This window comes from Ips typographus, linkage group LG11, assembly GCF_016097725.1.
Source record: "Ips typographus isolate SLU linkage group LG11, UJ_Ityp_2.0, whole genome shotgun sequence".
NCBI lineage: Eukaryota > Metazoa > Arthropoda > Insecta > Coleoptera > Curculionidae > Ips > Ips typographus.
This window is the reverse complement of record NC_138432.1, coordinates 3,800,741-3,827,176: the sequence shown is the minus strand read 5'-3', so window position 1 is coordinate 3,827,176 and position 26,436 is coordinate 3,800,741. Positions and strand designations below refer to the sequence as shown.

The 26,436-nt window shown below is 32.2% G+C and overlaps 1 protein-coding gene across 1 annotated transcript in view; it reads left to right on the top strand.

The window, feature by feature from the left end:
- The window catches only part of CycD (cyclin D), a 66,864-nt gene that overhangs the window by 32,853 nt on the left and 7,575 nt on the right, over nt 1–26,436 (top strand). Inside the window, exon 3 of the mRNA XM_081989128.1 lies at nt 1,013–1,169. Coding sequence (XP_081845254.1) covers nt 1,013–1,169 — 157 coding nt within the window. The remainder of the gene's footprint in view (nt 1–1,012; nt 1,170–26,436) is intronic.

Genomic DNA, 26,436 nt, shown 5'->3' with positions numbered 1-26,436 from the left:
CCTTGATTTTCGGTATTGTCGATCGAATGGAGACAAAGTTGTGCATTTTGGTGTGTGCGTGTTTATTTTTGTTTCCAAATTCTGGAAAAAAACCAAACGTTTTTGAGAAATTTCTGGATATCTCAGGAACTGTTAAATCATTTTGTGAGAGGAAAAGGAATGCAGGGAAAAAATTGTTTTGTGTTTTTTTTTTGGATTAATCACCTTTCTTGTATTAGTCTGAAAGTACCTGTAATATTTTGTACAGGGTGATGGCTAACTCCATGAATGTGGTTTTGACAGCATTGTTTCAATAAGTTGACTAAGATGAATTTCAAAAAAACTTGGCAATTGATTGACATATGTAATTTTTCACATAAGTGACGATTTAAGGAAAATGTGGCAATTCTGATAATTTAAACCCTCTTATCAGATCAACATTTTTAAGAGCCATTAAGCTACAGTTAACATCAGCAATCAATCAAATTGACAATAAGTCTTAATTTTGTGTGAAATATTCCAAGTATGATGATCTCTGTTTTGTCCACCTGGTACAATATGTCACATGATAGGGTTAACCACCACACAGGGTGGTCATAATTTTTTTTGATATTTAGGATAAACTTAATGACTGCTTTGCATGTCTCCATATAAAATTCCCATAGTTTGATGCAATTTGTCACCTATTTGGGGACAATATCTAAATTGGACATCACCCATGCACCTCATGCAATTTATTTGTAATTATGTTTATCGATGAATGGTTAGGAATTTGTTTCCACGATAAGTCTATCTTCATCAAATAAGCAAATTAAATATTGACATACGAAAAATTTAAACGTATACGATAGTAAGTTTAAAAGGAAACTCTCCCCACTGCTAAAGTTGGTATTGAATACTAAACATCAACAAATAATTAGCGCTTTTTAGCGGTTTCGTAATCGAGTTCAAGGCAGTTACATCGACCTTTCAGTTTTTTGAATCTATTTAAGTCTAGTCAGGGAGATTTACATTTTTTTTTTTTGGTTCTTAGAATTGGGAACAGCTGGTGCTTTCCAAACTTCAGTACAACATTTCGGCGGTGACTGGTTACGACTACATCGATCAAGTGATTGAACGCACCTCGTGGAGTCAAAGTCACCATCTTCTAAGGCGGCACGCCCATACTCTAGTCAGCATTTGCTCAACCGGTAAGTCACACAAAAACCCTTCTTTAAAAATGTCAAAATGTAGACCTGAGAATGTGGTAAACATAATAACCTACAGGACGTCCCATTTACAGCTTTCTTTAGTAACCGGTCTTGAAATTATACCAAAATGCCAATAAGATCCAAAGTCTCTAAGCATTTATTTCAATTATAACGGCAAACTCCATTAGGGTGCTTCATGCCAATTTCAACCTTGCGCACAAGAAAATATTCCAAAATCACCAAAAAATTTAATTTATCCTGAATTTAAGTTAAATTTTGCAATAAAACGACATTTTTCTTCTAGATTTAGAATTAATTAAACAAAACACAAATATGTACTTATGTACATGAAAATAAGGTCTAAAATCGCTTACCATTTATTTAAATTATAACGGAAAATCCCGTTAAAGTGGTAGTGAATTTGTTGCTAATTTCATACATGAAATTGTCTGAAAAATTTTAGCACAAACTATTATGTCTAATTAAGGGTGTAATTGCCCGCATACATAACCTCTACCAAACCAAATTTTCCTGTAGTTTTATTATTAATTGAAAACAGCGCTAGTTTATGTAAGTAAGATCCAAAATCGCCTACGATTTATTTCAATTATAACGGCAAATTCCATTAAAATGCTTGTGCATTTCATGCCAATTTCGACTTTACAAACATCGAATTTTAAACATGAAAAGCCAGGGGGGAATAACGATCAATTGTCCGAATATGTGCTTTCCGTTTTTGAGATATTCGTTGGTTCTACTTTTTTTTCAAATTGCAGCAGAATTTAAAAAATTCTGTATTTCAGCAATTTTTAGGGTAAAAAATTGAAACTAACGCTCTGCAAATTGTGACCGCGTTTACCCGGAGCCAAGTGGGTGTTAACCTAGTCCACTGAGTGCAAAAAATCATTCTGAAAACTTTTGATTCCTTGCCAAATTTCTGTAACTCTAACCGTTTTCGAGATATTCGACTTTTTTGAAATTGCATTAAAATTTTGCTAATTCCGTAACTTTGCCATTTTTGGGGTTTCAGCGACTGTACAAAGTTCATCTTGAACTGCTGTTTTATTTCGTGCTAACTGCAACACGATTTAACATATACAGGGTGTCCAAAAAGGAAAAACAGTTAAATTCGAACACATTTTCGGTCTCATACCAAATTTCTGTAACTCTAACCGTTTTTAAGATATTCGTTTGTACTACTTTTTTTTTGGAAATTGTATCAAAATTTTTCAGTTTGTTTGTTTCAGTCCAAGTTTCAAACTGTACAAATCTCAAAATGGTCGCCTTAAACTGTTTTCGAGATATTTGTTTAAACTACTCTTTTTTGGAAATTTCATCAAAATTTTTTGCTAAATTTCCATAACTCTAACCGTTTTCGAATATCCGACTTTTTTATTTTCTTTTTGAAAATTGCATCAAAAAAATCAATATTCATAGATAACTCTACAGTCTGCACTACATAAATTCTGGAAAGCTAATTTTCTTATAGTTTTTTTTATGGAAATAAAGCCCAAAATCGCCTACCATTAGAGTCAAGAAAGTCTTATTAAAATGTTAGTTAGTTTTACGCCAATTTTGACCTTATATGCGAAGGTTAGTTCTGAAAAAAATAACCAAAATTAGACACAAGTTTTTAAAGCAATGATGTTCTTTGAATCGATCTTTGCCGGTTTTGAGACAAAATAATACAATTTGGCACAGATTGACCACGAACGAGCCAAATTCAGCATCCAATGTGGTCCTAACAGACGTAGAATGGCTCAAAAGTAACACTTATGCAGACTAGAACATTAGCGGATACGATCTATGCCGGTTTTGAGACGAAAGAATACAATTTGGCACAGATTGACCACGAACGAGTGAAATCCAGCGTCCAATCTGGTCCCAACAGACGTAGAATGGCTCAAAAGTAACAATTCTGCAGACTAGAACAACAGCGGAATCAATCTTTGCTGCTTTTGAGACGAAAGAATACAATTTGGCACAGATTGACCACGAACGAGCCAAATTCAGCGTCCAATGTAGTCAAAAACAGACGTAGAATGGCTCAAAAGTAACAATTATGCAGACTAAAAAAAATGAAAAATTAACTTTCTATTTTGTAAAATCTTCACAAATTGAAGTTAATCTGAAAATGAGTGTTTGAGAATCCGCATAACTCACATTCTAAACTTTCTAGAAGTTGGATTTTTGGCGAGTAGTTAGGACTGTATAATTTTTTTTTGGATTAAATTGGAGGCGGGGCACGCCCATATACTCTTAGTATTTGTTCCACTGGTAAGTCACATAACTTTCATCATTAACCGGTATTAAAATTAAAACAAATCACTCGTCAACTCCCCTCCCACATAAACGAGGCACTGGCGCCCGACCTTGATTTGGTAGAAGAATGAACCCTCGTCTGGTACCTGCAGATATCCGATCTGGTTTAGCAAACTCGTGAGAACGCTTTTATTATTCCATTCCGGGGCCCATATTTTCGACAAAATTTCAATTACCTCTTTCTGACCAAACACCCCCGCATCTACTGATCACTGATTGATAATTAAAAATGGTTACATTAGAACGTCTGGTCCCTTTAAACATTAAATAACCCACTCGAACGAAACGTGACACGGTTTCCCGCAATCACAAAATCCCCTAGGATTTCCACAATCTGGTTGACAAACGTCTTAGTTTTAATGGTTATATAATGTGTGCGTTTTTGTGCCATTGTAAATCCGTTTAATTGACGTCACTTAACGAACATGGGGTGAAGATTAATTTTTTTTTGTGGAGCTGAGAACCGAAAAAGCAGGTTGTTGTGAGGTCCAGTACTCCAATTACTCGAGATTAATTCGACGCAGATGGTAGGCAAAGAACGAAGCCTTTCGTTGCTGTTTACAGAAATTTTGAAAATTATTCACTTTCTTCCAATGATATAGGAAGATAAACCTTTCGATGAAGAGAAGAAGAAGCTTTACTACATATTTCAAGTAACATTTTTCCAGACTGTTGTTTTACAACTACTAAGGCTTTATAGACGAAATCTATCCATTAAGTCACTTCATTTTAGTCATATTTACAGTCATTTTCAGGAGGTCTCTTCTGATCTCCACAGAATTGACAGTTGGAAATAAATGCAGGGTCTTTTTGCTCAATGCTAGGAATTCTTTACTTTTTCTCTGGTGGAAACCTCCAAACCAGTGAGTTGCTCCCAGAGCTTAGTTCTTTTGTTTTCCTTCTTCAATTTGAGTTTGTATTTGTTTGATCCCTCAAGTCACAGAAAGGTTCTGGCCTAGTAAAGGAAGTTCCGGCACCAGACTTTTTCATTTCCCTCAATTCTTTTGAAATTTAGTTTGTTCAATTTAGTTCTAAGCTCAATTTACTCCTGCTCCTGTTTTTTCATGTGTCTGAAACCATGAAAATTGACTTGTAAACTGGAAATGTTCATCAAACTCACTAAAATTGTCCTACAAATCTGATATTGACATCAAATTCATGCAAGTTGACTTGGAAATTCAAAACTGACATCAAATTCATGAAAGCTAACTTAATAATTGAAATTTTGCCAGTTAAAGCAACATGTTTTAAACAAATTCTACTGCACGCAACTTGATAATTGATTTGAAAACTTGAAACTGACACCAAAATGATGAAAATTTAATTGTAAACTGAAAATGTGCTTGAAATTCTAGAAATGTCTTAAAAATTCTTGAAATCTATTTAAGAAATGCAAATTCATGAAGACCTGGTTTGATAATTGAAATTTTGCCAGTCAAGTCAATTTTCAATTTTTTTTTTAAACAAACCTCAGTGTTTGAAACTTACTAATTAACTTAAAAACTGCAAATTGACGTTAAATTCATGAAAAACTGATTTTATAATTGGAATTGTCCCAATCAAGTCAATCTTTAAAAGTTTTTTACCAATTTCAGTACTTGAACTCATTAATTGACTTGAAAATTGGTAATTGACGGTAAATGTATGAAAAACAGCTTTGATAAATGAAAATTTGCCAATCAAGTCGATTTTCAAACGTTTTTAAAGCAATTTCAGTGTTTGAAAATATCAATTGACTAGAAAACTGGAAATGTGCATCAAATTCTTGAAATTTACTTAAGAAATGCAAATTCATCAAGAACTGGTTTGATAATTGAAATTTTGCCAGTCAAGTCAATTTTCAATTTGTTTTTAAACAAATTTCAGTGTTTGAAACTTACTAATTGACTTAAAAACTGCAAATTGACGTTAAATTCATGAAAAACTGATTTTGTAATTGGAATTGTGCCAATTAAGTCAATCTTTAAAAGTTTTTTACCAATTTCAGTATTTGAACTTATTAATTGACTTGAAAATTGGTAATTGACGGTAAATTTATGAAAAACTGATTTGATAAATGAAAATTTGCCAATAAAGTTGATTTTCAAAAGTTTTAAAAGCAATTTCAGTGTTTGAACATGTCAATTGACTAGAAAACTGGAAATGTGCATTAAATTCTTGAAATTTACTTAAGAAATGCAAATTCATGAAGAACTGGTTTGATAATTGAAATTTTGCCAGTCAAGTCAATTGTAATTTTTTTTTAAACAAATTTCAGTGTTTGAAACTTACTAATTGACTTAAAAACTGCAAATTGACGTTAAATTTATGAAAAACTGATTTTGTAATTGGAATTGTGCCAATCAAGTCGATTTTCAAACGTTTTTAAAACAATTTTAGGGTTTGAACATGTTAATTGACTTGAAAACTGGAAATGTGCATTAAATTCTTGAAATTTACTTAAGAAATGCAAATTCATCAAGAACTGGTTTGATAATTGAAATTTTGCCAGTCAACTCAATTTTCAATTTTTTTTTAAACAAATTTCAGTGTTGATGATTGTGAAACTTTTTTCCAGTTTTCAGACCTGAAAACTGGAAATTCACTTAAAAACTGCAAATTGACGTCAAATTCGTGAAGAACGGATTTGGTAATTGAAATTTTGCCAGAAAAGTCACTCTTCACAGTTTTTTTTTTTAATTCAGTGTTTGAACATGTTAATTGACTTAAACACTGGAAATTGACTTAAATACTGCAAATTGACGTCAAAAGTAGACACTTTGCCCCCATTAAACATTCATAAGGAAATATCTCCCTTCTGAGGCCTTTAAGGACAAAATGTCCCTTTAAGGTTTTGGTAGAGCATTAATCTAGCTACAATTTTTTCCTTTAGACTTTTTCTGAATTCTGTCACGGCAAAAAAACAGAGAGATTAACTAAGGTTGATTCAACCCTTTTTTATTCATCTGCTTGAAACTGAATGGATTTCAGCACCCTGCTGAAAGAAGCTGCGACCCTACAACACGTTGGAATGTTGCAGGCGGTGAAATATTTCCAACGTTGCCGATTCGAAACGGTACCAACAGGTTGCCAACAGCACTTTTTGGTGCGATAGAATCGATTTATCAAAATTGACCCAAAAAAATGTTTACCGCATGTTAGGGTATCGTAAGGTCAGAAAATTTGGTCGTTGATTAAAAAGTTACGTAAGCTGCGTGATGCACTTTGAATAAAACAAACACATTGTTGCCGTGACAGTTTTTTTCGTGAATTAATTAATTATTTAAAGATAAACACTGAAGATAATCCACGGCAGGTAAAAATCCCGGCGCCGTACAACCACGAGATTTCAGTTTTAAATTACTTTGTTTTAGGGAAATTTGACAATGTTGCCTTTCCCGATAACCCTTTAAAATTTAAAGCACCTTATCTATGCTTTAAACTATAGTCTCGTTTCTAGGCCATGATTAATTTCCCATGACGCGTTATCTTCCACGTTTAGTGTGGGAATTGAAGGTTTGTGATGTGGCAACGTCGCCATTCAAAATCCTGTTATAAAGCCGGCTCGCAGGACCAGTTTTAGGGGGCAGGACCACCAGCAGATGCTTTCCTTCGTTTTTGGTGTCCAGGTGCACGGGGACATTTAAAAATGGCGGATTTTAAAGTGCCAACATCATACGCCACTGCCCCCCCAAAAGAAAAGCAGCTGCTGCTGCTTTTTTTTAATAGTTAAATGTCCCAAGGTCAGTACGACAATGGCAATAACCTACCCCATCTTTTATTATGTGCCCCTTAAAGAGGGATGTCTTTAAGGTGAAGATCGCACATGCCAAAAGACAGCTGGTGAATTTTTGACCTCGGGACCGCTACTTTATTTTGGTTCAGTTCCTGGATCTTTTTTTATAAGGGTTCTATTACAGTTTCTTTTTTAAATACTAATATAACCCTCACAGATAGGTTTCTTGTTTTTTTTTTAAATCACTCATAAGGAAAAACGTCCTTAATATACAAAAAAAAAAAAACAACTTATAGAAGGATAATAATCTTGTAAAAGGACATGTTAGGTTCTTTATCTGACAGTACAATTTTTTAATATTTCATGCTTAAATTGTATTTTGCAAATTAATTTATAAACGAAATTAACTGTTGGATTGGAAAGTGAATTCTTTAAAACGTAAAAAAACTTTAAAATACTGGAAAATAGTCTTTTTTTAATTCAGTATATTAAATTACTGTTTATTTGATAATAGATGGAAGACAGTTTTTCATAAATTGGTCAGTTTGCAGTTTTTAAGTCAAGTTTCAACAATTTGATGTAAAAATGCAGTTCACAAGTAAATTTTCATCACTTTCATGTCAGTTTTCAAGTCAATTATCGTATTTTAAGCACTTAAATTTGTTTAAAAATGTTTGAAAATTGATTTGACCTGTAAAATTCTAATTATCAAATCAGTTTTTCATAAATTTGACGACAATTTGCAGTTTTTAACTTAATTAACAAGATTTTGATGTAAATTTTCAGTTTACAAGTAAATTTTCATCATTTCGATGTCAGTTTCCAGTTTTCAAGTCATTTATCAAGTCTCTTTCTTTAAAAATTACCTTGAATGGTAAAATTTTACTCAACAAGTTTTCGTGTATTTAATGTCAGTTTGCATGATTTTGATATCAATATCAGATTTTTTGTCATGAATTTGATATTAGATTTCCAGTTTACAAATCAGTTTTCATGAATTTGATTTCAATTTCCAGTTTTCAGGTAAATAACATGTCTCAAACACTGAAATTTGTTTAAAAAATTAAAAAAAGAAAAGAAAAATTGGCTTAAAAAAGTCCAATTTGCTATAAATTTCCAGTTTACCAGTTAATTTTTGTGATATTGATGTCAGCTTCTAGTTTTCAGGCTCATTATCAATTTTTAAACACTAAAATTTATTTAAAAATTTTGAACATTTAATTGACTGGAAAAATTATAAATTATCAAATCAATTTTTCATAAATTGGTCAGTTTGCAGTTTTTAAGTCAAGTTTCAATAATTTGATGTAAAAATGCAGTTTACAAGTCAATTTTCATCACTTTCATGTCAGTTTCCAGTTTTCAAGTCAATTATCACGTTTTTTAAGCTCTAAAATTTGTTTAAAAAGTTTTGAAAATTGACTGGTAAATTTCAGTTATGAAGTTAGCCTTCATGTTCACAATTTTCATGAATTTGATGTTATTTTCCAATTTTCAGGTTAATTAACAAGATTTTCGCAATTTTTTGAAAAATTTAATTTTTCGCGTGAAAATCGAATAATTGACACAAGTGAACGTTTTTGATTTGTTTTGGGTCGCTCTATCACGTGACATAGATGGCGCCACTTACCATTTTCCTGAAAAAAAAAACAAAATTTTGATTTTTTTTATTTTGTTTTGACAATACCTTTGGGTGGATGGTAGAAATGTGACGTATGGTGTCAAAGTGACATATTGGCTTAAATAAGAATGTTACAGTTTAAAAAGTTTTTGTTACTTTTTCTTGTCTATTTTATTTATTTTTTGTAATTCAACTCGGACTGGGATTTCTTTCAAAAATTACCTGATAGAAAAAGGAATATTAATGATACTAAAGGACAATTTCAAGCCTCAATTATCAATAATTTGCACTAGAGAACACTTTCTATATCAGGTGAAAGATATAATCGACTGCTGAATTCCACTCGTAATTCTATTTTTACAATAAGAAAGCATTTAAATTCCACAAACAAGCTCATACAAAAACGACTTAATTTGTTCATTGCTAGACTTCTTAATAGCTTTCTTACTACACACTTATTAAAACTCAAGATCATCTCAGGCACCAAGTAGCATTCTTTTTACATTTACCTTCACTCTACCTGGTTGTTTTAAGTCATTTTAGTACCCGCATGTTTGGCAACAACCGCATTTTTCCGCAATTTTTCTGTATCATCAAAATTCCACGTTTGCCTCTTATTTTATTACACCACACCGCTGAGTTTCCTTGTTCTGATGGTCAGCTCAAGTTTGGCAACGTCGCATGTTACAGGGTGGTACAAATTCACGCAAAAGCTAACATTAACAAAGAACGATGTATTAATTGAAAAATGTTGGCAACATTGTCTTGAGAGCTTGATTTTTTGATGAAATTTAACGCAGAAATGTATTTGTAGAGGATTTACATTGAGAAGAACTAATTAAATGAGTAAAACAGTGCAACGATGCTAAACTTTGCACAACTTGTCAACACTTAATTCAATCATCATCAATAATATTCTAATGTAATATACAGGGTGGAACAAGACAAACATCCATTATGGAAAACTGAGGAAAAAGACCAGAATTCTGAAACTGTGCTATATTTAAATAAAATATGTTGAATTTTTTCAACTAGTTTTTCCCCCTCCACTTATTTTTGATTTTTCCATCATTGTTGTCCACCCTGTATAGTCATTATTGATGCTGACTGAATTAAATGCTGTTTTAAGTATCAGGATTTTTTATTATCAATTTTGCAAAGTTTGGCAGCGTTACATTAGAAAAAAAATTGTCAAAAATTGGCAACACTGGGTTTGTAGACATTTTCAAGTTGAAATTTTAATACACACACACTGTTGCCAAACTTTGTTAATTTTTAAATTTGCTGAAAACTGAAAACGATTGTTTTAAAAGAATTTACTAAAAATTTGGCAACAACTTTTCTCAAATTGTAAATGTCAAAATTGTTGAATTATTTGGATTTGAAAATTTGCAATTTTTGAGATAAATAATTATCATTCAAAGCATTTACAAATTTCTTTTACAAAATGTTTTATACCATATGTTATAACCTCAAAATGTAACAAAAATACAAGGTTGTCAGATTAGGGGATTTTTCCCAAAAAATAGGACATTTTTTTCCTTTGGGGATTTTTTTTCTAGGAAAAAACTGGGGATTTTATGTTTGGCATTTACTTCTCGAAACCACCCCTTTTGTACAGTTTGAGTTTATGAGGAACACACTATACTTTTAATTTGTGGAAGGGAGTATACTAAAGTTTTGTATTTTAGTTTGGCGTGCACAACAGTGATCTAGGCCGATTTTCTCAGTTATTAGTGTGTTTTTCATAAAAACTCTGTCTTGTTAAAAGAAAGTTGAAGTTTTGGGCTACATTTCGACGTTGGAACGCACCTTCTAACTGCCACAGGAACCAACTTAGCAGCTGTCAAATTGTGAGATTTTTAAAAACCTTGTTCACTTGCACTGTTCAATTTTCCGGCCAATATTTCGGTTATTTGTGATATTTGAAAGAAAATTGTGTTTAGTTAAAAGAAAGTCAAAATTACGGAATACATTTTGACGTTTGGGAGAAAACCTTTTCATGACACTTTCAATACTTCTAATACAGTTGTATTGTTGTATTTCATGACAAATATCTCGTTTATTTTTAATTTTTTAAAGAAAAATTTGTTGAAAAAAACAATAAAACTAACTATATTTTGACATTTGAACGGATCTTGTAGCTGTCATGGTAATCAAGTTAAAACGTGTCAAATAATGACACCTGCCATAAAAAATTGGAAATTTAAAAAATCTGATAGAGTGACGTCATTTGTCACTGGGTGTTTGACAGCCAAGATAGTGAACATCTGTCAGAGTCACGTGAGCCGAAATAGTGTAAAATTCCTGAAAACTGATCAAATATCATAAAAGCGGAAGTAATATTTATTTAACAGCAAATTATAGTCAATTTTTAGGTTAAAAATTTTAAAAACCAACTTAAATCATGAAAATTGGTTTAGTAAGTAAGTGCATAGTAGAAATTGTAGTTAATTTTCAAGGTTTAACAATTATTGTATTTTTAGCTCATAAATCAATTTGTAATCTAAAAATATTGAAAAACATACAAATATCATGAAAGTATTAATTTTCACTTAATAGAAAACTTTAAATTGAACGTGAATATACTGCGCACCAACTAAAAATTGACTTATTTGGTAAAAATTCTAGTAACTGCTCATGTTTTAAGACTTACACTTAGTTTTCTAGTCATTTTTCAAGCTAAAAATATTGAAAACCAACCAAATACCATGAAAATGTACTTTTAAAATTGTCTAAAAATTTCTACACTTTTTGAAGTTTAAGTTCACACATTTTTTTAAGTAAATTTTTAAACTAAACATACTGAAAACTGATGTAATCTGGGATAAAATAGAAGTAATAGTCACTTAATAGCAAATTCTAGTCAATTTTTTTGTTGCAATTTGAGAGTTGCACTTTAACTGTTTAGGTTAGGTTAGATACTGAAAACTAATCAAATATCATGAATGTTGAAGGAATATTCACTTAATAGCAAATTTTAGTACATTTTCAAGCTGAAAATATTGAAAATCGACTAAAAATCAGGAAGGTTGACTTAATATTCACTTACTAGTAATTATGGTTCATTTTCATTGTTTTTAAGTTTTTAAGTCAGTTTTTTTGTTAAAATATTGAAAACTAATCCAATATTATAAAAGTTGTATTAGTTTTCACTTACTAGCAAATTATAGTCAATTTCTTTGTTGCAAAACATTAAAAACCAACTGAAAGTCATGAAAATTGACTCAACGTTTACTTACTAGTTTTTCTAGTTAATTTTAGTTTAGGTTAGGTTAGATACTGAAAACTAATCAAATATCATAAATGTTGAAGGAATATTCACTTAATAGCAAATTTTAGTATATTTTCGAGCTGAAAATATTGAAAATCGACTAAAAATCAGGAAGGTTGACTTAATATTCACTTACTGGTAATTATGGTTCATTTTCATTGTTTTTAAGTTTTTAAGTCAGTTTTTTTGTTAAAATATTGAAAACTAATCCAATATTATAAAAGTTGTATTAGTTTTCACTTAATAACAAATTTTGAATGATTTTGCTATTTACTATTTTTAAAAGCAAATAATTCACACACTAACTATTCTGTAGTGTCAGATTAGCATTTTTTTGTCATACATATCCAGATTCCTTATAAATGCAAAAAAACATTACTTTCAACTTAAATTTCTGCAAGTAACCTGAAATTGTAACAAAAATGGGTGTCGCACAGTTTATACCCACCTGGTTGCTTTTTAACACGCAGAGTTAATTTTCGGGGGAGGGAAAGTCGAACACACACCTGACTTGCCTCTAAATTCACCCCAAGTACAGGAATTTTGTGTTTGTTATCAAAATCCACACCTATCTAGCCTTGATATCGACAATTTTGGCTCAATATTGACTGGCCAGGTGTTGCAGCAGTAAAAAAATAACACACATGCCGCTACTATTACGCCTCACATTGCAGTACAATTAAAAAGGGGCAGGATACTGGGGAGAAGGGCACGTGCCCAACAACAATGAACCAAACACCCTTGCAGGAGAATGCATTATGATAATTTAGCCATTGCAGGGATGTTTATACAGTCAGTTGTACAGCTGCTGATTGAAACTGGTTTTAAAAAAGGGCCAGAAGGCAATTAGATTATTTATATGGTCTATCTGGATTTTCTGGAAGTGTTAGAGTATACCGAGGGGGTACTTGTAATTCCCAATAACTCTACTAACCTAACCTAACAATACTCACTAATTTTCTGAATTATTACTACAGAGTCTAAAAAACTTAGATATCCACTGCTGTTTATTTTAAATGGGACACCCTGTATATTTTTGCATTCAAATTCTAGAAAAATTTCGTGAAATTTGATATTTTCAGTCTCCAAAACAATTTTAATTTGCACATATCAGGAAACGTGTTTTTCTTGGTTTTTGTGTTTAGTCGTGTTAAACAAGGTTTGTTGTAGGAGTGTGTGCAGAAAAACGTCAAAATATCTGATACAGGGTGGTCAAAAAATCAATTCTAAAAAAGGACAGTAAGTCTAGTTTTTCAAAAGGAACACTCCTTATTCTTATAACTTTGTCAGATTTTGTGTGCAAAATTGAGGTAAGTTTGTATTAGGCCACTTGTTTAGAAAAATCATTCTTTAAATTAATACATTAAACGATCCTGTAACTGTCAAAATAACCGAGATATTGAAGGTTAAAGTAGTAGCTGTCAAATTTAGTAAAAACTGTCTTTATTGTCAAAATAACACTTTGTATAGACTTTTATATGTCAATAGCAAGAAAATAAAATGGACTTTTCAAAAAATATGTTTTCCTTGATTGTTAGCACTCTAATCTTTTTGAAGGATTTTTTCTGGGTACGACCCTGATATTTGACACAAAACTAGCACACTGATTGTCAAATGTAGAGCCGTAGCAAAACTGTAGAAAAAAAAAATTATTAAGGTCGATTATTGCTTGCACTAAGTGGCCAACTTAACGAAAAACCCATTAGGATAGTAGCCGGTTTCAAGCAAATTTGACTCTTACGAAAATTGTGATTTGCAAAAATAGTTTTTCAATAAATTTCCAAGCATTACATCGTAGTAGACTTAGTAGGTCACGTGACGGAGTTTTTCTCATTTTTAGGGTCAAATTAATCCATTAACCAGTCAAAAAGTGTTTCTGGTGCACTCTGTCACCAAACTGTAAATAACACCCGTATTTGTGATATTTAGTATATATTTTTAAATGTCGATGTACAGTCAATGAAATGAGCTTTCTATTGACATATAAAAGTCGATTGGTTATTGGTAGCGTTTGGCCGCTAGAGGGATTCAACGTTGACCATTTTTTTTTATTACATTTTTGGTGGATCCTTTTGTTTATTCTTGAATAACTCGATTATTTTCACCATTTTTAGTAAAGCTTTATTCATCAATGGATGGCTAATAAAATAAGCTTTCTAAAAATATTCCAACTTGGGTTGATAGGTTGGCCGATTTGGCCGCAAGAGGGCGTCAAAGTTGATCAGTTTTTATGACTTTTGGTGCATTCTTTCATTTATTCTTGAATAACTCGATTATTTGCACCAATTTTAGTAAAACTTTATTCGTCAATGGATAGCTAATAAAATGAGCTTTCTAAAAATATTCCAACTTGGGTTGATAGGTTGGCCGATTTGGCCGCAAGAGGGCGTCAAAGTTGATCAGTTTTTATGACTTTTGGTGCATTCTTTCATTTATTCTTGAATAACTCGATTATTTGCACCAATTTTAGTAAAACTTTATTCGTCAATGGATAGCTGATAAAATGAGCTTTCTAAAAATATTCCAACTTGGGTTGATAGGTTGGCCGATTTGGCCGCAAGAGGGCGTCAAAGTTGATCAGTTTTTATGACTTTTGGTGCATTCTTTCATTTATTCTTGAATAACTCGATTATTTGCACCAATTTTAGTAAAACTTTATTCGTCAATGGATAGCTAATAAAATGAGCTTTCTAAAAATATTCCAACTTGGGTTGTTAGGTTGGCCGATTTGGCCGCAAGAGGGCGTCAAAGTTGATCAGTTTTTATGACTTTTGGTGCATTCTTTCATTTATTCTTGAATAACTCGATTATTTGCACCAATTTTAGTAAAGCTTTATTCATCAATGGATGGCTAATAAAATAAGATTTCTAAAAATATTCCAACTTGAGTTGATAGGTTGGCCGATTTGGCCGCAAGAGGGCGTCAAAGTTGATGACTTTTTTGGTGCATTCTTTCAATCTTGAATAACTCGATTATTTGCACCATTTTTAGTAGAGTTTTATACGAATTAAAACACAAGGGACACCAAAAGTATAAATAAACAAATTTCCTGCATAAAACCTAATAAATGGCCAGGTGGGACACACAAACGTTACGCTGCTACCCCTATAACTTTTTTCTTTGAGTTTAAAGCTTGAAACTATAGTAATAGGGAAATTTTCTTAAAGGGAGGGCATTGGCCCTAAACAGGTGATGTCTTTTTCAACCCTAAATAGGAAAAAACCTGTTGCACGATCCCAATACCGTCATATTTTGCCTTCGGTCTTTTGTCGTCCAAACTTAAACGACTTTAAAAAGTATTTTTTAATTGCCGCCACCCCTTTTCTACACTGAAAAAAGCCGATAACGACCCTCCCCGTTAGCGTTTTGCATAACTGAGGTTTTTCTCTTTTTAAGGGGGCTCCCAAGATGCTAATGAGGGTAACGGTCTTGTAATTTGTTCAATTTATCTGGATTAAATGTTTTTTTGTTACACTCCGTATTACTGAAGGGGTAGTTGACAAATGTTGTAACGGAGTAATTTTTTTTTAGGTTAAAATCAATTTTAGAATCTTCACGCAGATTGTTTGAATATTTTTAGACAATGTTTACTCAAATTTTAGAGGTTTATTCAAAAGTATACTGTTTCGACCATTTTGAATATTTTTAGACACTTTCCAATATTTTTTGCATGCTTTACTTATTGTTTAAACAATCTTGATCAAGTTTACATAATTTGTAGCATAATTTACTGTTTTGTGACACTTTCTACATGATCTGGAGGGGTGAGATCCAAATTCAGTTTTAAACATGTTTATATAACTTCTTCAGTATGTTTAGTCAAATTTGGAAAAGTCCTACATTTGTTAGACACTTTCAACACGATTTGGACAACAAATTTAAATGATTCACAAAGTATTTCGATATTTTTGGACACTTTTAATAATTTAGTTTTTTTTGGCAAGAAATTAGTTATAATTTAACATTCAGTCTGTTGATTTGACGATTTTGAACATTTTTAGAGACTTTCCAACATGATTCAGGCTTTTGACGACAAAAGACAAAATTTAAACAGATAGAAACATGTTTAAAAGTTTTTTAAAATTATTAAAAATTTTTAAATTGTTTATAGTCTTTTTAATTTAAATTTTTACGGCCTATTCAAATATTTAGACAGTTGGTAGTATACACAGTACCCAGTAGAAACTGTTTAGACAGTTGGCAACATGTTCAGTTAAATTGAATCACTTAACAAACTGTTGAGACAATTTTAAACAGTTTTAGACAGTTGGCAACATGTTTAGTTAAATTTAATCACATGACAAACAGTTTAGACATATTTAAACAGTTGGCAACAGTTTTGGTAAAATTTACTAGCTTTGTTTAGACAGTCTCGAACATGTTTTCATAATTTCTAGCATGTTTCAGACTGTTCTGCTAAATCTAAATTTAGACATTTGGCAATATGTTTAATATTGTATACATTGAACAAACATTTTTGAACAGTAGGCTCTACTAAGTTTAACCAATTAACATGATGTTTGGTCAAATTTAGAAAAGTCGTACATTTTTTAGACACTTTCAACAAGATTAGGACTGTTTAGACATTTTTTAACAGTTTTAGACACTTGGCAACATGTTTAGACAATTTTTGATCAAACCACTATAGCAAACTTCTTTGAATGAGAATTCCAGACTTTTTTAGTGCTTTAACACTGCTTTCAGCCAAAAAACAAGTTTTAAGAAAATTTTTGGTAAGTTTTTGTCTTGATAAGCTTTATACACTTTCTACAGTCTTGAAAATGTCATTTAAAGTTTCTTTCACTATTAAATTGACTTATAAACTCATCAGTCCTGAAAATAAGAGCTTTCTTAAGAATTCTAGACTTTTTCGGTGCTTTAAGACTGCTTTCAGCCTGAAAAATCAAGTTTCAAGACTATTTTTAATAAAGTTTGTCTTGTTAAGCCTGAAAGCTAATTTGTACACTTTCCACAGTCTAAAAAATGTCAGTACAATTCACTATTAAATTAATAAGAGCTTTCTTAAGAATTCTAGACTTTTTTTAGTGCTTTATGACAGCTTTCAGTGTGAAAAATCGAGTTTTAAGTAAGCTTTTGTCTTGATAAGCTTGAAAACTAATTTGTACACTTTCCACAGTCTTAAAAATGCCATTTAAAGTATCTTTTACTATTAAATTACCTTATAAACTCATTAATCCTGAAAATTAGAACTTTCTTAAGAATTCCAGACTTTTTTAGTACTTTACACTGCTTTCAGCCAAAAAACGAGTTTTAAGACAATTTTTGGTAAGTTTTTGTCTTAATAAACTTGAAAACTAATTTGTACACTTTCTACAGTCTTGAAAATGCCATTTAAAGTTTCTTTCACTATTAAATCGACTTATAAGCTCATCAATCCTGAAAATAAGAGCTTTCTTAAGAATTCTAGACTTTTTTTTGCTTTAAGACTGCTTTCAGCCTGAAAATCAAGTTTTGATCAAAAATATATCTTAAACTCAAAATACTGGATATCTGAAGAACGCTAACTTGACTTGGTATAAGATATGTAAAAATGTAAATATCTCGTTGTATCCTAAATAGTCTTGTAAATTTCCTACTGGGCTGTTTAGTCACGTGACCATATTTCACTAATTTTTCAACCCTTTTTGGGAAAAGCATCATTTTCAATATCTTAAAAACAGCATTCGGTTGAGTTGAAACGAGGATAATTTCAGGTGAATTAATTTCAGGAAAACTAATTTTTTTTTTGTCCTAAAACGCTGAAATCATCATAATTGTACGTATTTAAAGCAGGTCAGAATTTGCAATGGTATGTTAAATTTCTGTGGTATAATCTCTACTCTGTTTTTTGTGATTTAACCAGGAGTGTGCGTCAGTAATAAAATCAAATTTCTATATTAACGAGCCGTCTTAAGACTCCCCTAAACACCACAAAAGGTTTTTTTTTTCCAACCCCTGTCTCGCCGTTTCCCTTGTCTTTTTCATCATCTTGGTGCGTGCGACAGTCCACCAGGTGTTTTCTTCTTTTTTGTGCAACTTGGGGTCGTTTGCGATCCATTGTGTCTGGAAAGAACAATGACTTTCTTACGTTATTTATATGTGAAAGTCCCCTCTCGGGGGTGAAATCGGATTACTCAACTCACAAAAATCTTTTTTTCCCATAAAAGTGTCACAGCAAACAGTAAATGTCTGGCTAAATTGACCGCTAAACGAGTAAATCTATCTTAATTCGACTAGAATGACGGTGTAACGTGTATTTTTCGGTATCTGAGGGTAGATGACGCCCTTATGATCTACCACCAATTGAAGCTAATTAACGTGAATCATGTTCTTTTTGGTTGAAATTTAGCATACACGCGTAAACTTGCTGTGACTCAGCTTTTTACACCCATAAGGTGCCTAATAGACCGAAATATCAACTTAAAAAATTATTATTTGTGGTGCTAGTGGTTGTTAACCGATGTTTTAGGGGTGTGAACCACCCACCAACTAAGCGTGAACCAAATGTTATGCACGTGTAGTTTTTAGTCAAAATTATATATTTTCTGTTTTAAAAAGCAAAAATAGTTTTCAATTCATCTCCAAGCACTTGGGTATTATCAAACTGTTTTTGATGAAGAATATTATTTATTATTATTTAAATTGAGCTATCAACTGATCAATCCTGAAAATTAGAAGATTCCTAAAAATTCCAGACTTTTTCAGTACTTTAAGACTGCTTTCAGCCTGAAAAATCAAGTTTCAAGACTATTTTCAGTAAGTTTCTGTCTTGTCAAGCCTGAAATCTAATTTGTACACTTTCCACAGTCTTGAAAATGTCATTTAAAGTCTCTTTAACCTTTAAATTGAGCTATCAACTGATCAATCCTGAAAATTAGAAGATTCCTAAAAATTCCAGACTTTTTCAGTACTTTAAGACTGCTTTCAGCATGAAAAATCAAGTTTCAAGACTATTTTCAGTAAGATTCTGTCTTGTCAAGCCTGAAATCCAATTTGTACACTTTCCACAGTCTTGAAAATATGATTTAAAGTCTCTTTAACTTTTAAATTGAGCTATCAACTGATTAATCCTGAAGATTAGAAGATTCCTAAAAATTCCAGACTTTTTCAGTACTTTAAGACTGCTTTCAGCATGAAAAATCAAGTTTCAAGACTATTTTCAGTAAGTTTCTGTCTTGTCAAGCCTGAAATCTAATTTGTACACTTTCCACAGTCTTGAAAATGTCATTTAAAGTCTCTTTAACCTTTAAATTGAGCTATCAACTGATTAATCCTGAAGATTAGAAGATTCCTAAAAATTCCAGACTTTTTCAGTACTTTAAGACTGCTTTCAGCCTGAAAAATCAAGTTCAAGACTATTTTCAGTAAGATTCTGTCTTGTTAAGCCTGAAAACTAATTTGTACACTTTCCTGGTCTTGAAAATGTCAGTACAATTCACTATTAAATTAATAAGAGCTTTCTTAAGAATTCTAGACTTTTTTAGTGCTTTATGACTGCTTTCAGTGTAAAAAATCGAGTTTTAAGTAAGCTTTTGTCTTGATAAGCTTGAAAACTAATTTATACACTTTACACAGTCTTAAAAATGCCATTTATAGTATCTTTCTATAGATCTTAGTAACTCATTAATCCTGAAAATTCGAACTTTCTTAAGAATTCCAGACTTTTTTAGTACTTTAACACTGCTTTCAGTCAAAAAACGAGTTTTTAAGACAATTTTTGGTAAGTTTTTGTCTTGATAAGCTTTGTACACTTTCTACAGTCTTGAAAATGTCATTTAAAGTTTCTTTTACTATTAAATTGACTTATAAGCTCATCAGTCCTGAAAATAAGAGATTTCTTAAGAATTCTAGACTTTTTTAGTGCTTTAAGACTGCTTTCAGTGTGAAAATCGATTTTCAAGACCGTTTTAAGTTTTGTACACTTTGGAAATGTCATTTATCTATTAAATTGTCTTATAAACCCATCAACCATGATAATTTGAGCTTTCTTAAGAATTTTAAAATTTAAGTGGAGACTGCCAAATTAGGATTTTACTCCACTGTAATTTGTCATTATATTATTAAATAACTCAGTTATTCGACATTTTCACCATAGATGGAGATACAAAGTTTACAGTTTGATATATTGAATCACCCTGTAACTGTCAAAATAAACGACTTATGGACCATTGAAATGGTGACAGACAAAATCAAATCAAATTAGTATGCTTTATCATGGAAATGTATTTATTACAGCCCCAGCCCTAGCACACTTTACGTGTAAGACGATTTTTAAATTAACGGTTTAAAGGACGTTTGGATTGGTATTCCAAAACTGTCCAGTATATGACGTTTTGGGTTTTTGGAACTGAAAAAATATGATGAGACGACACTCTTGCTTGTGAATCACTTATCTTCTCATATTGTGACAATTAGGTGAATACCACTTGGAATTCAGATGAAAATAGTGTGAATAAGGGTAAAAATTGAGGAAGTAAACCGACTAAAGTACAAAAACAACCCAAAGTGCTTTGACACCGTATTCAATTCCACCTGCTGCCCTGAAACATTCACCCCCACAGTAAACGCCAGTTGGTCAAAATGTCGAGTAATTTTCGTTTTTTTTTATTTTTAATTCCATCAGGGCACACGGTGCAACATAAGTTGATCAGGCACCTGTTCGTTTTAATGATTCCAATTCTTCCCGATGTTAAGAGTCGTCTAGTTTCAGTTCCTTTCACGTCCTTATGGTGTACCAAATTTTGAGTACAATTTCTTCAATTAGATATGCATCAAGGGGTTGTTGTTTTTGGGCAACAGATGCAGACGACGCGTGTTCTTTCATGCTCTACTAAGTACCAGAGAGCCTTTTGGCATTCCTTGGGCCATTGTAATTAATTTCACGACATTTGGTGTGACCAGTAATGTCGTTGGAGTAGAAAATCTGGGTCGTAAATTGTACTTGGGGGTCAAACAATACAATCATTTCTTATGAATTTCGTAAAGACGGAACATTGGCAGCAGCTGCTAAGAAACGATAACTTTTGTCCTATTCCAGTGACAAACCAATAGGAACATCTGCCCCCTAAGTCAACGGGAACTGTTTACCGGTCGCGAAAGTTCATGTCACAGACCAATTTCTGTTTGATGTCTTCCCCAATCGGGCGTAATTATCCCCCTCGGCAGGTGGCGGACATAAGGCAGGTAGCAGTACCACGTGGTACGATGAAGACACGACGTCCGGTACCATGGCTAGTGCACCTTGCATCAAACTCGCGAGATCTCCAAACGATTAAAATAATAAAAAAATACACACACGGGCTGAGGTTCAGGCAAACCATCTGCTGTGCGGTAGCATTTTGTAAATCAAAATACAGGGTGTTGTGTGTATATTCCGCACTTAAAATTTTTAATCAGTAAGTCAAGATAAGAAGCATAAAACTAGATTTTTGACTCCCAGATCACCTAGTATAACCAAACTTTTTCATGAAAAACAAATATTTTCATGGACTATGATTTGTTATTCCTAAATTTTAAATACATTTCATCATTCTGTTTCTTTAAAAATTATCTTTTTTGGCAGGTGCTATCTTAGTTACTATGACAGCTACAAGATTCGTTCAAACGTCAAAATATAGCCCGTAATTTTGACCTTCGTTTAACTAAATACAATTTTTACTCAAAAATCACAAATAACCGAGATTTGATCGGAAATGGAACAGTGCAAGTAAACAAATTGTATTAAAGATGTCATCTCCTAACTTGGTTCCTGTGACAGTTAGGAGATTCCGTCAAGACCGAGTTTTAAATTAATTTTAACACTAAAAATAATTAAACTGTTTTTTCACCTGTATTCACCTAATTGTCACAATATGAGAAGATAAGTGATTCACAAGCAAGAGTGTCTCATTATATTTTTTCAGTTCTAAAAACCCAAAACGTCATATACTGGACAGTTTTGGTATACCAATCCAAACGTCCTTTAAAACGTTAATTTAAAAATCGTCTTACACGTAAAGGAAAAGTGTGCTAGGGCTGGGGCTGTAATAAATACATTTCCATGATAAAACATACTAATTGTAATTGATATTACAACAAAAAAACTGTCCCTTTGAACATTCTTACCACCGTTTACCGAATTGAACGATATAGACCGAAAACTGGGGTAAAAAACCTGAGGTAAATATCTGAAAAACCAAATTCAAAATTTGAATAACCTGTATTTCCATACACAAAGCTTTTGCAGACCGAGGCTACAGGGTGGTTCAATGTATATCACCAGTAATTCAGAGAGTCCTCTTGACCACTATGTAGTAAAAATATCGAGTTAACTGGGTTATTTAATAGTATAGGACCATTTCTATGGTCCATAAGTCGGTTATTTTTTACAGTTACTGGGTGATCCAATATATCAAATTGTAAACTTTAAAATTTCAATTGATCATCTTATACCCCATCTATGGTGAAAATGTCGAATAACTGAGTTATTTAATAATATAATGACAAATTACAGTGGAGTAAAATCCTAATTTGACAGTCTCCACTTAAAGTTTAAAATTCTTAAGAAAGCTGAAATTATCAGGATTGGTGAGTTTATAATTTAATAGATAAATGACATTTCCAAGACTGTGGAAAGTGTACAAAACTTGAAATAGTCTTGAAAATCGATTTTCACACTGAAAGCAGTCTTAAAGCACTAAAAAAGTCTAGAATTCTTAAGAAAGCTCTTATTTTCAGGATTGATGAGCTTATAAGTCGATTTAATAGTGAAAGAAACTTTAAATGACATTTTCAAGACTGTAGAAAGTGTACAAAGCTTATCAAGACAAAAACTTACCAAAAAATTGTCTTAAAACTCGTTTTTTGGCTGAAAGCAGTGTTAAAGTACTAAAAAAGTCTGGAATTCTTAAGAAAGTTCGAATTTTCAGGATTAATGAGTTTATAAGGTAATTTAATAGTAAAAGATACTATAAATGGCATTTTTAAGACTGTGTAAAGTGTACAAATTAGTTTTCAAGCTTATCAAGACAAAAGCTTACTTAAAACTCGATTTTTCACACTGAAAGCAGTCTTAAAGCACTGAAAAAGTCTAGAATTCTTAAGAAAGCTCTTATTAATTTAATAGTGAATTGTATTGACATTTTCAAGACTGTGGAAAGTGTACAAATTAGTTTTCAGGCTTAACAAGATAAACTTTATTAAAAATAGTCTTGAAACTTGATTTTTCAGGCTGAAAGCAGTCTTAAAGCACTGAAAAAGTCTAGAATTCTTAAGAAAGCTCTTATTTTCAGGATTGATGAGCTTATAAGTCGATTTAATAGTGAAAGAAACTTTAAATTACATTTTCAAGACTGTAGAAAGTGTACAAAACTTATCAAGACAAAAACTTACTAAAAAATTGTCTTAAAACTCGTTTTTTGGCTGAAAGCAGTGTAAAGTACTAAAAAAGTCTGGAATTCTTAAGAAAGTTCGAATTTTCAGGATTAATGAGTTTATAAGGTAATTTAATAGTAAAAGATACTATAAATGGCATTTTTAAGACTGTGTAAAGTGTATAAATTAGTTTTCAAGCTTATCAAGACAAAAGCTTAATTTTCGAAAGTTTTTTATTAAATTTGACAGTAAAGATTTTGTAAAATTCAAATTCGAAAAAAAATGGAATTGACTGTCTAGGCATGCAAATTGATGAAAATTGGACCTCAAATTTGTCATTAAAAATTATGATATTGACTGTTTTTTTTTGCTTAATCTTAATATTAAAATTTGTGAAATTGACAGTTGGTATACTAAAATTTCAGAGAAAAAATGATGAAATTGACCAATTTGGTGGTTAATTAATGGAATTTAAACAGTTGAGATGATGAAATATGCTGTTTAAGTAATCAATTTTGACACTGGTTTTTTTAAATTAAACTTGACAGTAAGTTTTTGAAATTTACAGTTTTAGCATTCAAATTCGAAAAAAGAAATGGAATTGACTGTCTAGACATGCAAATTGATGAAAATAAACCTCAAATATACTTAAACAACAAACAATGAAATGTCATATTTTGACAGCTTCTAAATTAGTTCTTATGATAGCTAGGAAGTTCATCCAAACGTCAAAATGTAATTTGTAATTTTGACTTTCTTTCATCTAAATACAATTTTATTTAAAAAAATCACCATTAACCCAGAAATAGAGTAGTACAAATGCAGACGCTTTTTAAAAATTTCACATGTTGACAGCTCCTAACTTAGTTGCTATGACAGCTAGGATGTTGGTTCAAACGTCAAAATGTAGCCCAAAACTTCTGCTTTATTTTGTCAAGACAGAGTTTTTATGAAAAAAATACAAATAACTGAAAAAACCCGCGTAGAACACTAATCTGGCAAACTCTGACTACTTGTCAGTTACTTGATTTGTTTTTGAGCCACCCTGTATCTGGAATGAATCAAGGGGTGCGTCGAGACACAGCACGGCGCTTGAGTGAATTCCCGATAAGTACCGGCCAATTTATAGCCGTACCAGAGCGACTGGTACCATTAGTTGGCGAACAAATTTCAAAAAGTGGTACCCGCTAAACATCTGTTGGCATTAGTGTACGAAGACGCAAAATAAAGGCCGTGCGGAATCTGCGGCACGTCACAAATATCCTTGTTTGCGTGTTTATGGGTCGTACCTATGCAAGAAGTACCAGAGTGGGTACAGGTACCGGCGGTCGGGAATGAATTGTGCGAATTTTTAAATGGTACCGCGAACGGCGAGAGAAACCGAAACCCAAGTACAAGGTCGGTCGTTTATTGAGAGTAAGTTTTTAGGTTTCATTTGCCTATACTGTACCGAGCCAGTGTCCCCCTCTGTATATGTACAGGGTGAATCTAATTTAGCACCCATATCACTCGAACGATTTGATTGGTACTGAATCCAACACCCGTAGACAATTTAACCTCACAATTTCAATGTGCCACCTGTATACCTCCATAGATATTTCAAATAAACTGACATTTTAATTGATTGGTGTACTGTGACGTTTTTATTCATAACGTGACACAGTCAGATGACCATGATCCATTTCTATTGGTTGAATACGCACGTAACTGTGACATTTCATGACTGGCTGGTCAAAATGACGACTGGGGGCCTATTCTTGAAAGCAGAAAACGAAATTCTCAAGAGAAGTGTTGATAGAATGTGACAGAAGAAGCTGATAATGGTGAGTTCCTGTCACATTCTACAGGTCTTTCTATTGATAATTCCCTTCCCTCGTTTCAAGAATACGCACCCTGGAGGATATCTTTAACGTGTTGACATTATACAACAGATTGAAACTTGCTTTTAAATTTGTCAGAAGTCTCTAAAACAGATTTTGCAACTCTCAGAGATCTCTGAAACGTTCTTTCAGTCATTCAGAATTGCCTGAAGCTTGTAATAGTCACTTTTCAAGTAGTAGAAACCTCTAAAGACCCATTTACAATTTTCAGAGGGTTCTGAAAAGGTCTTTCAGTAGTTTAGAATTGTCAGAAGGCTCTATTAGTCAATTTGCAACTCTCAGAGATTTGTAAAACGTTCTTTCAGTCATCCCAAATTGTCAGAAGCCTCTAATAGTCATTTTGCAACTCTCAGAGACTTCTAAAGACCCATTTACAATTGTCAGAGGGTTCTGAAAAGGTCTTTCAGTAGTTTAGAATTGTCAGAAGCCTCTATTAGTCAATTTGCAACTCTCAGAGATTTGTAAAACGTTCTTTCAGTCATTCCGAATTGTCAGAACCCTCTAATAGTTATTTTGCAACTCTCAGAGACTTCTAAAGACCCATTTACAATTGTCAGAGGGTTCTGAAAAGGTCTTTCAGTAGTTTAGAATTGTCAGAAGCCTCTATTAGTCAATTTGCAACTCTCAGAGATTTGTAAAACGTTCTTTCAGTCATTCCGAATTGTCAGAACCCTCTAATAGTTATTTTGCAACTCTCAGAGACTTCTAAAGACCCATTTACAATTGTCAGAGGGTTCTGAAAAGGTCTTTCAGTAGTTTAGAATTGTCAGAAGCCTTTATTAGTCAATTTGCAACTCTCAGAGATTTGTAAAACGTTCTTTCAGTCATTCCGAATTGTCAGAAGCCTCTAACAGTCATTTTGCAATTATCAAATCAAAAAAAGTCAAATGTAATTATAGTTCAAATTGGCTTCAAATATTTTGCTTGCACTATCAGATTTACCGTAAACATCAAAAGTTATAACAAGCAAAAATGGACCGTAAAGACATTTTTAATAAATTTAATAGACAATATGTATACGAGTTTGGTTCTTTTAACAGTAATTTGGGGCCTTGCGGCGTTCTGTCGTTGGGACACCCTGTACGTGTAATTGTTACACGGT